Source organism: Molothrus ater, chromosome 5 (assembly GCF_012460135.2).
Source record: "Molothrus ater isolate BHLD 08-10-18 breed brown headed cowbird chromosome 5, BPBGC_Mater_1.1, whole genome shotgun sequence".
NCBI lineage: Eukaryota > Metazoa > Chordata > Aves > Passeriformes > Icteridae > Molothrus > Molothrus ater.
The window spans coordinates 14,305,467-14,318,558 of record NC_050482.2 but is presented as its reverse complement, the minus strand read 5'-3'; the positions used below and the strand labels follow the sequence as shown (position 1 = coordinate 14,318,558).

Genomic DNA, 13,092 nt, shown 5'->3' with positions numbered 1-13,092 from the left:
TTTCTTCCTTTTTCCCCCTTTCTAATTATAGTCTTTGAGGCCTGCTTATGGGTTACATAAGTGATGACAGATGACTTTTTCCAGTATTTATTCTTTTTAAAATTAATAAGTGCAAAAATTTGTAAACAAAATCACAAATTCCTTTATAGGATTTAGTTTTCACTTGCTCACTCAGCTGGCCCAGAGGGGAGCCCTGGGTCTCTGTCTCCACCATGCTTCCCACCCTCAAACTAGGCCTTGTTGCAGTATCCTTCAGAACTATAATTTTATCTAGCCTTGTAATGTTAATTATTATTTTCATCATGCCCAAAACAGCAACTGCCACTTATGTACCTGGAGGAGGATTAGCATCTCCAGGCTATCCTCCAGGTTTAATCCTGGGGAGACACCCAAGCTTCTCACCAGCACATCCAGGCCAAGGCCTGATCCTGTGGTAGGATTTCTTTTAATAGTCGTTGTTAAATTATTTTTAACCATGAATTTGTCTAATTATTCTTTGGATCATGTAAGTTTTTGAAACCCTTGGCATCTTGTAATTACTTCCACAGCTCAATTATGCACTGCATTGAAGAGTCTCTCTTGTTTGCCACCTGAGAATTTGATTTTTCACCTTCTAGATCTTGAATTACAAGAGACAGCAGACAACCATTCCCCATTTTTCTTCCCATAAACATGTTTTTCACAGGCCAGAAGTCTAAGCACTCAATCCTTGCACAGAATTGTTTCTTTACCATGCTAAATCGTTTCCTTACCATGTTAAATTTCATACTCACAACTTTTCTAGGTCTAGGTGGAAAGGAATGACGTGGTTTGGTGGCAGGTGAAAGAAAAATAAAAAGGGGACAAAGAGGAAAATGAAAATGGATTGAAAACAGAAGGAACTGCGTGCAAGAGGAACATTATAGGGAGAGGAAATGAAAGATGAATGGGGGTTGTTTGGGTTAAAAAATCAGGCATTAGCTTGACAGAGAGAAGTAGTAGCTGAAAAGGGTAGTGATGCACATAATGAAATAAAGATGACCTCAACAACCCTTGGGAATGGTGGGAGCAATTTCTTCAGGTAATGATTTGTGGGGGCAGCTGTACTAAGCTGTGGGGTGCAGCAGTAGTTACAGTCCGTGTCTCTTCCCAAAAATAATGAGGTGAAACTTTAGAAGTTGGTGATGTCACTTCTCACACTGTTGATGGGGAGAGGGATGGAATCTGAGTGCTGCAGTCACAGTGGTGCTGGTTCTTCTTTTTTCTCTCTTTACCTGGGTGTTAGAGGAGAAGAACATACAGAAGGCAGCTAGGAGCAAAACTTCTTGTTCATTCAGAGTACCTGGCCTACAGGGCAAAACCAAGAGGGTGAAGCCAATTCTACAGCTGGCCACTATCACAGATGGACCTTCAGTCTATTCAGACCATTTATTCAGTGCTTCTCCCAGCTCAAAAAAATGGCTGTTTGAATCCAGCTCAGCTTCTTTGCTGGTAAGAGTTGTTGCAAAGGAAAGGGAGTGGGCCTGCCTCTTCTTCCCTTGGGAGCTGCTTTTAAGTTAAAGCTCTTCTGCCTGCAGCTGAGTCTGCACTTCCTCTCAAACCTTCTTCTTCTGACCTGGACCGTGCCACCCTGGTTTGACTTGACTTCCTGGCTTGGCATCAGAGCTGATTCATCATGACAGTCCTCTTGGCGGATCAGTGGCCTGAGGCTGACCCTGACCACTGCCTCCAGACCTGCTCCTGATCTGGACTCACCAACACACCTTCCTGACACCCGTGGGTGAGGCAGTACTCCTGCCTGTGTTGTCACCCTCAGCTCCCCTGGTCTGTGCCTTCCCTGGTGAAGCAGCCTGCCTGTTCTGCTCCCAGGATTGTTCCTGTCACCTTATAGGGCTCTGCATTTCAAATGCAGAAACTGTTGGGCTTGGTGAAGTGTATCTCCATGTCAGCTAAGCCTGGACAGGAAAGAGGGGTTTTGTTCTGAAGATATTTTCAAAATTCCAAAACATTTTTATCCTGCCATAAATGTCAGAATATTCAGAATAGTTATTTTGGTGATAAATTTAAAGCAAACAACAGCTCAGGGCTTACATCACTTTTGGGAGATTATGGCTCATGTTTTTCTACCAGCGCTTGATTAGTCAGCCTTACAGAAGGCAGTAGTGTTAATGAATTATACTAAAGAAATACTACACTGTATTACCCATAGTTTGAGACAACTGGGTTGAGTGATAGTGAGAGAGTTGAAGTCAAGTATGGATGTGCCAGATAACCAGTAGCTCTATATCCAAATGGTTTCCCAGTGAAAACTATTTAACCTAGTTTCACTAGCTTTGTTCATCTTTAATATCAGCACATGAAGTACTGCTGAAAATAATACCTTTTTACCAGCAGTAACTAAATGGTGTATCTTTGGATCAGAACCTGGAGATGCTGTTTGAAGTGGAAGGAACTAGGGATTTGATTCCAAATATGAAGTGGTGAGTAACTTACAGGAAAGCGAATGTACTGGAAGATAGCCCATAAGGAGGAAGAGGAGGCTGCATAGGAGTGGAACCAACTTAACAATGACCAATTTGTTTTTGTCACATCTCCCCACTTCTGCTCTGGATGTGACATAACTGTAGGTTAATTTAAAGAAGAGATTGGTGTAAGGAAATTATAATTTTGACTGAAAATATATCTACAACTGTGATAGATTAATTTCAATGTAATCAGGATTCCAAGAGGATACCTATTGAAACTAAGCATAACATTTTTCTGAAATCAGTGGAGATAAATAGGTGAAATGCCCATATCCATGCTGACAGCTAGCCTACATCAGACTTCAGTGATTTAAAATATGTGTGATTCAGTTTGCCATCAGGTGAAGCATTTTCTTGCAATCCACTTGTCTTCCTCTGTTAATATTTTAATCCCTATCTAATCTTTCCACTTCTGTATGGAAAACTGGAAAACTCTTCATCTACACATGATTAAACTTCTCCTGGCACAAGAACAGTCTGCTAGGAAATGCCTGCCGGTGGGGAAAGTCATTTCTACAATCTCTGCCTTGGTGAGCTGGACATTTTTGGTGTTCTTTTTATTTTGGTGTTGGTTCAAATTCTATGCAAATAGAGATTATGCCTGGCAACCATTTACAGCAATGTTTTATTAATCATAATTCTTACATCAGTACTGGAGTCCCAGCCTTTCAGTTTTCTCTATTGTTTTCTAATTTAGTTTTCATTTGCTATTGTGTGTGGCCTGTACATAACATGATCTACATCTTATCCATTTTGTACCTAAATTGTTTAATTCTACAAGCATTGTGGGATAAAACAGAACACACAGTGAGCAAAGCAAACCTGTATTGTAGGATATTGTACTATATTAGTCAGTGGGAGGAAGTGGTGCTTTTGAAAATACCATCTCGTACTGGCAGGAAGCAAATGGGCAGGAATTTCAGTGATTCAGCTTTCAGACAGGGAGGGACAACCAGGAAGAATCTGGATCAGGAAGAAGCCAGAAAAGGAATGGAGAATATAAAGAATATGAAAAGGACGATGATTCCGGTGCATGTAATGTTGAGGATAAATGTGGTGTTTCTCTGTTATGACACGTCCAATCCATCGCTACAGACCAGAGACACCAGTCTTTGTTTTGGACAAAACCTGAGGTTAGCCTCTGGCATCTTCATTTACACTTCTAAATAATGATCACTTTTTCCAAAGTGATGGGCCATTTGCAGTTCTCACTGCCTGCAAGGGAAAAATGAATGGCTCGGGCCATGAATTGCAAATGCCGAGCACTAAGCAGCTCCTTCCAGACAATGCAGTGGGACTTTAACTTTGAGTTCCCAGTGTTGAAAGCTCACGACTCAAAATGCAGATGTAAGAGAATGCTAATAGACAGTTAAAATTCTGGCTTAATTATATGGCTTTAATTAGACCAATAGTAACCCGTATGTGGATTCTCTTAAATGAGAGCAACAATGGCTCGCTGAGCTTAAACTGAATAATAGCCTGTATAAACTAAACCAAACAAACTGGAGTAAGTGACCATGTTAGGGCTCACCATGGGTTTAATTAAGTCAGTAAAAGATTGAACCATTAGCATTTCTTATTTGGAGGAGCCTTCCAAAAATAGCTGAGGGGAGTGGGGATCAAATATAGATGATTTGTTAACTTCGACTACTTTTTGACTTTACAATGAAAATTTGGGTCACTTGGATATTTTGGAAAATATTTAATTCAATTGCTGGCTGATAACGCTTGTATATGTCTCTGTGACAACAAACACATTAAAACATCACAGCATTTCTGAAGGATAATCTTAAAATTCTGCTAAATATGCTACTCATCCACCTGGAGCCCTTGCAGGTTCACCGAGGATGAATGAACTCGCCTCTTTTGTGGAGAGCCTTTATAATAATGCAGATCATGTGCAGGGTCAGAACCTCTGCTAGTATCTGTCGTTGTGCCTGTATTAAAATGAAGGGTATCTATAGCTACAGAGAGTCTTTGATTTTAAAACATGCAATCTAAAAGCCCAGTTCTCAAGATATTATCAATCCATTTTTATTCTTTCTTTGTAGCAATGTTACCGAAAATGGTCAAAATAATTAATGTCTTCAAATGATCCAGTTTTGATATTTATTGTGTGCTGACATGAATTCACAAGAATTTTAAAATGATTATAAGAAATGCTGTGAACCAAGTGCTATGGAACTATAAATAATTAGAATATTTGGAGGAATTTATATAAATCACACTTGAGGTGTTTTGAATTGAATCTACGTTGAATAACATAACAAATACTTTCAAGGAAAAGAAAACGATGCCGCCAAAACTAATATGGCAGACTTCTAGCAGGTGCAAGTCGGGGCAGGATCCCAGCGTAATAAAAATATTCAGCTCCTGTGCTGTGAGGTGAGGCGGGTCTGTGCCCGCTCCCAGCGCGGCACCCGCACCGCAGGGGCCACCAGACCGACCCCCCTGCGGCGGGGACGGAGGGCCCTTGCCAGGAGTAAGGGAGCTGGGCGGAGATAAGCCTCGCAGGCTTCTGAAGCCCATGCCTAACTCGGAGAACAAAAGAGAGATTCAAAAGGAGGTGTTAAGGCTAACAGCTAAATCTACATAATAATCGGCTGCTCGCAACTTTCACTGAAACAGAGAGATCAAGATCTTTTCCACCTAAAGTGTCTAAAGCTCTCTCTCCTCTGCCCTGTGAAAGTGCCGAAGACGACGTGAAAAAATAAAGAAAACGGGTTCTGTCTCTTTCCATTAAAACAAACACAGCGGGCAGTAGGTTTTGCAAGATTCGTTTGGACAAAGAGAACAAATAAGAAGGAGCCTGACTAAGACGTTGTCCAATGACACAGTAAAGCTGCTGTAACTATTTAATAAAGCCACATCCATATGACATACAAGCATACATATCAACTCCCTCACTCTAACTCACTCAAAGGATTGCAAGGGTAACTTCTCTCCATGGACTTTATGCTGGATCACGTATTGTGTCCTCCTTAGGCCAGCATAATACATGAATCCAATATAAACATTGCATTGTATCCTGTGGCAAGTTCAACACAAAAAAAAAATAAAAATCAATTGTGACTCTCTCTGTTCTGGAGTGAATTTGTCCTGTCAGCTCATCTGGTAATGCACAAATCTGGTAGGAAGGAAAATGGCAGCACAGGCCGAAGAATTATATCACAAAAAGAATTCATTAATTGACATGCTCAGCCACATGGTATCAAGAAATAAGATCCAATTAATAACGTTTTAAAATAACTGGTAGTAGGCTTTAAAAATTGTCTGGTTTGAGACAAGGGAATGAAATTCACACTTGTTTTAACAGTGATGGTACTTTAAATAGAGTGCCTCAGGAAACAATGTAATCAATACTACAAAATGACATGATCTGTGATGTGTGAGAACCATGTTCTTGAGCAACATATTTCTTATGCTGGAATTATATTCAAGAATCTGAGGAAGGTTAGGGAAAGAATGTGAGAATGATGCAAACACTGATAGTTTCTTCTCCAGTTATATTGTTCCTTCCTTCCTTTCCTAGCCTTTGGCTTACAGCCTTTCTGAGCCCACGGTTTTCATGTACAAGACATTGATGGATATTTTCTTCCAATCATGTCTAATACTTTTGAATAATGACTGCAAAGGTACTGGGGTATATTTTTTCATTTTGGGATCCACAACTTTACTGAAAAATGAGCTCCACAAACTAATTATGAGTCATATGGGGGGAAATACCACCCCCCCCAAAAAAAAAATCAAACACAAAAAACCAACAAACCAACTCATGCCTTTTTGGTCATTTAAAGTTTTCTGCTTTATAGTTTCATGTGCTTCCTGGTCATTCTTGGATTATGAAAACTAAGACATGATAATTTCTTATCTGCTTTCTTCATACTATCACAATTTTATAAATCTTTATCATATTCTTCTTCAGCCATCTGTTTTTTCAAGCTGAAGAGTCTTAGCCTATTTAATCTCTTTTCATAGAGAAGCTGTTCCATATTTCTGCTCATGCTGGTTGCCCTTCTTTGTATCATTGTTATTTCCTTTTAGAGATGGTAAGACTAGAAATGCACAGTATTCAAGATTTGTGGAGGCACAATGGACTTGCACTCAGCTGTCTTCTGGGTTTTTTTCTATCCCTAGTGATTCCTAACACCCTCTCCTTTTTTTATGCAGCTGTGATTTCTACAGACAATCTACAGTGATTCCATGATTTTTTTTTTCTCCCTTATAACTGATCGAGAAATAATTATTGTAAATTATTTGCTTTTGTCTCTCTTTGAAAGTATTTTCAGAAATTTTGCCAATACTTGTGTGGGCATTTCTCAGCCTAGGAACTTGATGACTATTGGATAACATGTGAAGTTTAGTTGTGAATGGAATCTGGAGTCATTCTTGCATCACCACACAAACTTTCCTGAAAATATGCTAAAGGCACTTGGGAACCAAATTAACTGAAGCAGGATGCCAGTTAATGCAACCTCTCAAGAGCAAAAGTAAAGATACTAGGAAAGAGTATTTCTCTTTGAAGACATTGGATGGTAAGACTGCTCTTGCTAACCTGGGTAGAAGAGCTTGAGTATGCTGAAGGAAAAGTCCTGTCAGCAGAAGTGATGTGACTTAATATCCAGGATTTAAGGGCTCATCAGCAAGACTCAAAACTGTGAGATCATTTGTACAGATAAGATTGTTAGTGTTTAAAATAATTAGCAGTTACCAGTGGGGTTTTTTGGTGCCAGGCAGGCAACGTTAAAGAAAATAAAGTGTCTCTATTGTGCAGCAATTAGTGTACCACTTTCATAATTGGTACTTTGTTCTTCCTTCTTGAGAATTCAATACAGAAAAGAAATTCTAACAAATAATCTGAAACAAAGATTACAGGGTTTTTTTACTCTTCTCTCTTCCAATGTGGAGATTTCCTCTATTTTTAGAATGATAATTGTTAGAAGATCTGCAGAAAACAGAGTCTATACATCTTAGTCAAGCCATTTTGATCCGCTTCTTCATTTTACTCATCTATTAAGGAAAGGCAATATTTACTCACATAACTCAAGAGTACTGTGAGTGTTAATTAATGCTTACAAGAATTAGTACGATTGAAGAGCTATGCACTTCCAAAGGATTATTAATTTTATTATTATTGTTATTACTGTACTGAGCTATTGGAAATTACTAAAAGATAGGCAATTACCATGGATTTTCTTGAGATTACTTTGTAGGGTATTAAAAGAAGAGTGTTACACTGCAGAAAACTCATAATGAAGTTGTAAAAGTGAGATTACATCCCATGCCTTAAAAGGGTACTGTCCACCCATTAGGCTACAAAGTAAAAATAATGAAGAAATAGTACCTGATAAAATGTGCTGATCTTTCTTTTCACTTGCAGTTGTAGTGACTCATTTACTGCTTGCTTGAGAAGGTTCCCCCCCTCTGCCTCAATGATTTTTGAGTCATAAGCCAGAAATGTTTGTAATTTTGGGAAAATGTTATGGTCAGTGGGCAACTGGGTTTCTGCATATTAACGAGGTCCATTTGTCAGCTGACCTGCTGAATCATAGCTGCCTCCACCGAGAACGTGAGCCCAGGGCAGCTTCTGTGGTCCAGCAGGCGATGAGCCTCTCCTAAGCCATGGTGACCCAATAGCCAGAGTGTGACCAACAGCAGCACAGCTGGGTCAGGGGATGCCTGTCCCTGGTGCTGCCAGCTCCAGGCTCTTGCTTTCTGCTTTATAGGACACCTCCTTCTGTTAAATTAGTCTGGCTACATGACTGCATGCTAAAGCACGCTGTGAAATGGATCCCATTAAAAATGGCTCTAATGCCATCATTTTGGGAAAGGTTTCTTTTTAAAAAATGGGTCATTTATGAAGCTGGTTTAGAGTATGGCTGTACCTCGAGACTTTCCCCATGAAGATTTAAAATAGCTTCATTAATATCCACTTTAAATGGCTATTTGGATTCATATTCTTGAGTTTCCCACGAACACAATTTGAATTATCCTGTGAAGAAAATGAATTCATTTCCACTGGCAGTAAGGAATAATTTCTTATGCAGAATTTCTGCCTCTTACTTGACTGGATTTCTAGACATTCCAATTTAGGTTCTTGATGATTTGAGAATAAAAGATTTCCCTACTCCAATATGAAAGATTAATTACAGAACAAAGATTGTATATGAAGAAAAATGTTATTCCTCTCCCTTTACCCATGCTGAGAGAAAGTAATTAGTTAGGGGTCTAATCAAACTCCAAATAGGATTTGTACAGTAGGTTAAACCACCTCTGCCCTTGCTGGCACCTTGCTGTTCTGGGTGCTGGAAAGAGCTCTAGTATAATTGTAGCAATCCAGGAACATAACAAGACACTCTGCCTGTGACAACAATCTGAAGTATTGGAAAGCATGATCCAGAGAGACATAGAACTTCACAACAGCTGACAAAACTCTGCTGCAAAAGCTGCAAGTGTAGCAGTGCCATGCAGGTAATGCCTTGCTGTGGACTCAGCAAGGTGGTGACTCTCACAGCGGGCTCACCCAAGTTTTTACTGCTTCATTTGGGATATGCTTTGTTGGGATATGAAGCCAATCCCAGTGATGCAGTATCTCAGTGTTGACAGAAAGCAGCTTGGGAGAAAAGGATCTGGGGTCCTGGTGGGCACCAGGCTAAACAAGAGCCAGCAACATGCCCTTGCTGCAAGGAAGGTGAATATTATCCTGGGCTGCACTAGGCAAAGTGTTGCCTGCAGCTTGAGAGAGAGATCCTCTCACTTTATTCAGTGCTGGTGAGGCCACACCTGGAGCACTGTGGTGGGCGCAGTTCTGGGTTCCTCGGTATAAGAGAGACATGGATACACTGGAGAGAGTCCAACAAAGGGCTGCAATGATTAAGAGGCAGGAGCACCTCTGCTGTAAGGAAAGGCTGAGTGAGCTGAGACTGTTCAGCCTGGAGAAGAGAAGGCTCAGGGGTATCTAATCAGGTTATACATATACCTGAAGGGAGGGTGCAGAGAGGATGGAGCTGGGCTCTTCTCAGCAGTGCCCACTGACAGAGTCAGAGGCCATGGGCACAAATGGAAACACAGGAGGTTCCCTCCAAACACCAGGAAAAACCTTTTCACTCTGAAGGTAACTGAGCACTGGCACAGGCTGTCCAGAGAGGTTGGAAGCATCCATAAAGAACATCGAGTCCAACTGTGCTCCTCACAGGAATACCTAGAACTAAACCATATAACAAAGAGTGTCACTGAGATGTTCGTTGAACTCTGACAGGGTTGGTGCTGTGACCATTGCAGTGGGGAGCCTGTTCAGTGACTAACCACCCTCTCAGAGAACTTTTTCCTAGAATCAAATCTGAGCTTCCCCTCACACAGCTTCATTCTGATTTGTCATGTCCTATCAGTGGTCAGCTGAGAGAGGAGCCTCCATCCTTGGAGATACTCAAAATCCATCCAGATACAGTCCTGGGTAACCTGGTTTAGGTGGCTGATTGAGCACAGAGGTTGGACCAGATACCTCCAGAGGTTCCTTCTAACTCCAACTGTTCTGCGATTCCATGACTTATGATGTTGTTGACTGACCACCTACAGGTTCATGCTAAAAAACTCCTCTGCAACAGGATGGATGTATTTAATATCATGTAAAGCACTTCACTGTATTATGTCTGCTGGCCCATTTGACTCAGTCCTCTCATGGCTACTCCTTCGGGGAGTTTGCCCATCGAAGTGTCCAACCAAATTCTTAATCCAACACATTTCACACTACAAGCCACCTTTGTCCACCGCCCTGTGAGGATCCTCACCTCTCAGCGAGGCGCGACGCGGACACGCGCTCACCCCGCTGCGGGGGCCTCGCCCTGAGGGAAGGGGCCACCCTCTGCAGGCGCGGGGATCGCGGCTCCGTGTCGCGCCGGGGGCCGGGCTGCCGGACCCCGCCGGACACCGCTCCGGGGGCAGGGAGGCTCCGGGGGCACGGGGCTCCGGGGGCACGGGGGCTCCGGCCCCCCGGCCCTCACGGCCACCGTCCCAGGCGGGGCGGGGCCGGGCTCGCCCGACGCGTTTCGAACGGGCCAACGGGCGGCGCAGGGGGGGCGGGCGCGCGCAGGCCCCGCCCGGGATTTTAAAGCGCCATTTTGTGGTGGGCGCAGGACATCGATCGCTGCTCACACCCGGCGGGCGCCCGGCGGCGGCCGGAGCCTGCCTTCGGCGCTGCCTCCGCTCTGCCTTCTCGGCGTCTGTCCCGCCATCCCGTCCCGCTGCCTCCATGACCCGCAGTAGGAAGCAGACGGCGCCGGAGAGAGGAGCCGGGAAGATGAACACAGAGGCGGGGAGCGCCGCGGCGGCGGCCGCGGGAGCCCGGGCGGCGACGGCGGCAGGGGCAGGGGCAGCCGGCGGCGAACCGGCGGCCGCCGCCTGGGGGCTGGAGGGGGAGGCAGAGAAAGTTGTGTACTCGCGCTCGCAGGTCTCCTTCGCCGGCACCAAGGCGCTGGGCGACGCCCTCAGGCTCTTCATGCCCAAGTCCACGGAGTTCATGAGCTCCGACTCGGAGCTGTGGAACTTCCTCTGCAGCCTCAAGCACGAGTTCTCCCCGGTCATCCTCCGCAGCAAGGACGTCTACGGATACTCCTCCTGCCGCGCCGTCGTCCCCGACCCGCCGCCGCCCTCGGAGCGGCCCCGCCGCCGCGCCGGCAAGCGGCGCCTCCCGGCCGCCGACGCCAAGCGCCGGGCCGGGGCGGCGGGAGGCAGCGCCAAGCGGCGGCGGCGGCGGCGGCGCCGCAGGAGGGAGCGGGGCAGGCAGCGGCCCGCGGCCGGTGGCCCCCGCGCCCAGGAGGAGGCGGAGGCGGCGGCGGCGGAGGCGCCTGAGCCGCCGGGCCAGCAGGCGGACAGCGATCAGGGCAGCCCGGCGGCGGCCGCCTGGAAGCCGTTCGGCGGCAAGTCGCTGGAGGAGATCTGGAAGGCGGCCACCCCTCGCCTCACCACGTTCTCCACCATCCGTGTGCGGGGCAGCATGTGGAGCCGGCGGAGCCTGGCGGCGGCGCGGCGGCGGGCGCAGCGGATCCTCGGCGTGGACCTGTCCCCCGTGGTGCGGGTGCGCCGCTTTCCCGTGGCACCGTCCTGAGCCCGCGGGGGCTCCGCTCCCCGCGCCTCACCTTGGCCGCGGTGCGGACAAAGAGACCGGTATCAGTCACCTGTTTACATTGCTTTTGTCTGGATCGTGTTCTGCTGCTGCACTTTATGGGCCGCTCGGGCGGCGCCGGACCCCCCGCCGCACGGGGGGCGGCCTGCCGGGCCCCGGCCTCGCCCCGGGCTGGGACCGCCTGACAGTTATCACGTGTGGGGACCAAGTTCCACTTCCACTTTTTTTTCTCTCCCATTGGGCTACCTCACTGGTCCAGAAGTCCACCCAAGAAGTTATTTTCCAAAGGAACTTACTTTCATGCTTGTATAATAAAGCACCATCTGATTCTTGCTATTTTTTTTTCCTTTCCCCCCCCTTCCCCTTTTCCGATGGATTATGTATGCTTTGTGGTGTTGCACTAGTATGTGCTCAGGGTATTTTGAATCCCAAGCATTCCCAAGTTTCAGTTTACTCTGATAAAGGATGCGTAAAGAATGGAGGTTCAGGACTTGTGGCTGTTCTTGATGGTGCAAAAACTTTTTAAAATTTAATTTCATGAGTTTAGTGATATATAAAGATGTATCGCGCAGTATAATTGTTACACTTTTGTATCTAAAGTCATTTTTAAAGTTTTCTAGTTGAACTAAGTATTTGTTTCTATGGAGCACCTAAAGATAGAATCATCCTGATATTTTATAACCCTGTTTGCTTTAGGTCAACCTAAGTGAACTTAATAAAAGTCAAAGAACAAATGGTGTTTCAGTTCAATGAAACTGCACAGGGATGGGTTCCTGGTGAAGTACACCACCGCTGAGGTGCTCTGTGTCAGTGAGCTCTGGCTTTGAGAAGGATGTAACTGCTCATCAAAGCAATATATTGCTGTCTGGAGGTGAACTGTGATCCAGCATTGGTACTGACAGCCATAAGTGAGTAGCTTGCATGACACAAATATGTCACTGAAGTGCCTCTCTGCGGAAAGAGTAAGACTTGCTATCTGGTCACTCGATAACAAACTAACGCTCGTTGTCCTATGGTTGTGAGATAGTTAATGATGGATAATGGTGTTTAATATAATTACTTGCACATAATTATTTTTATAAACCTTTCATGGGTTCCACAGTAGACTGATGAAAAATTCATTATGTGGCTTGATTATTTTGACTGAAAAATAACACGTAGTCATTATATATGATAGACAGTCTCTCTTTAAGCTGATTTATTAAAGGTTTTTTTAGCTCTTATGCTTTGCAGTTGGTGTGTGAGGAGCAAAGGTGTGTGTGTGTGTGTGAGGGAGAAAGTGACTGATTATTCTCTTTTTACATTCATTTTTTTATGTGTGCCAGAGGGTTAAGAAATGCTGGGTAATGCACAGCTTACGTTCCAACTATCCTGGCAGATGGGACTAACCAGTTTTCATGATGGAATGAACAACCTCACAACTTACTTATAGAATCATTCGGTGATTTAAAATTTCTGATGTCTCTT

At 44.6% G+C, this 13,092-nt stretch overlaps 1 protein-coding gene across 1 annotated transcript; it reads left to right on the top strand.

Moving 5' to 3' along the window:
* The first annotated feature begins 10,636 nt into the window (after positions 1–10,636).
* CCDC71L (coiled-coil domain containing 71 like) lies at positions 10,637–12,848 on the top strand. Its single transcript, XM_036401769.1, has one exon. The coding sequence runs from the start codon at positions 10,753–10,755 to the stop codon at positions 11,605–11,607; it is 855 nt and encodes a 284-aa protein (XP_036257662.1). The 5' UTR covers positions 10,637–10,752; the 3' UTR covers positions 11,608–12,848.
* The last annotated feature ends 244 nt before the right edge of the window (positions 12,849–13,092 follow it).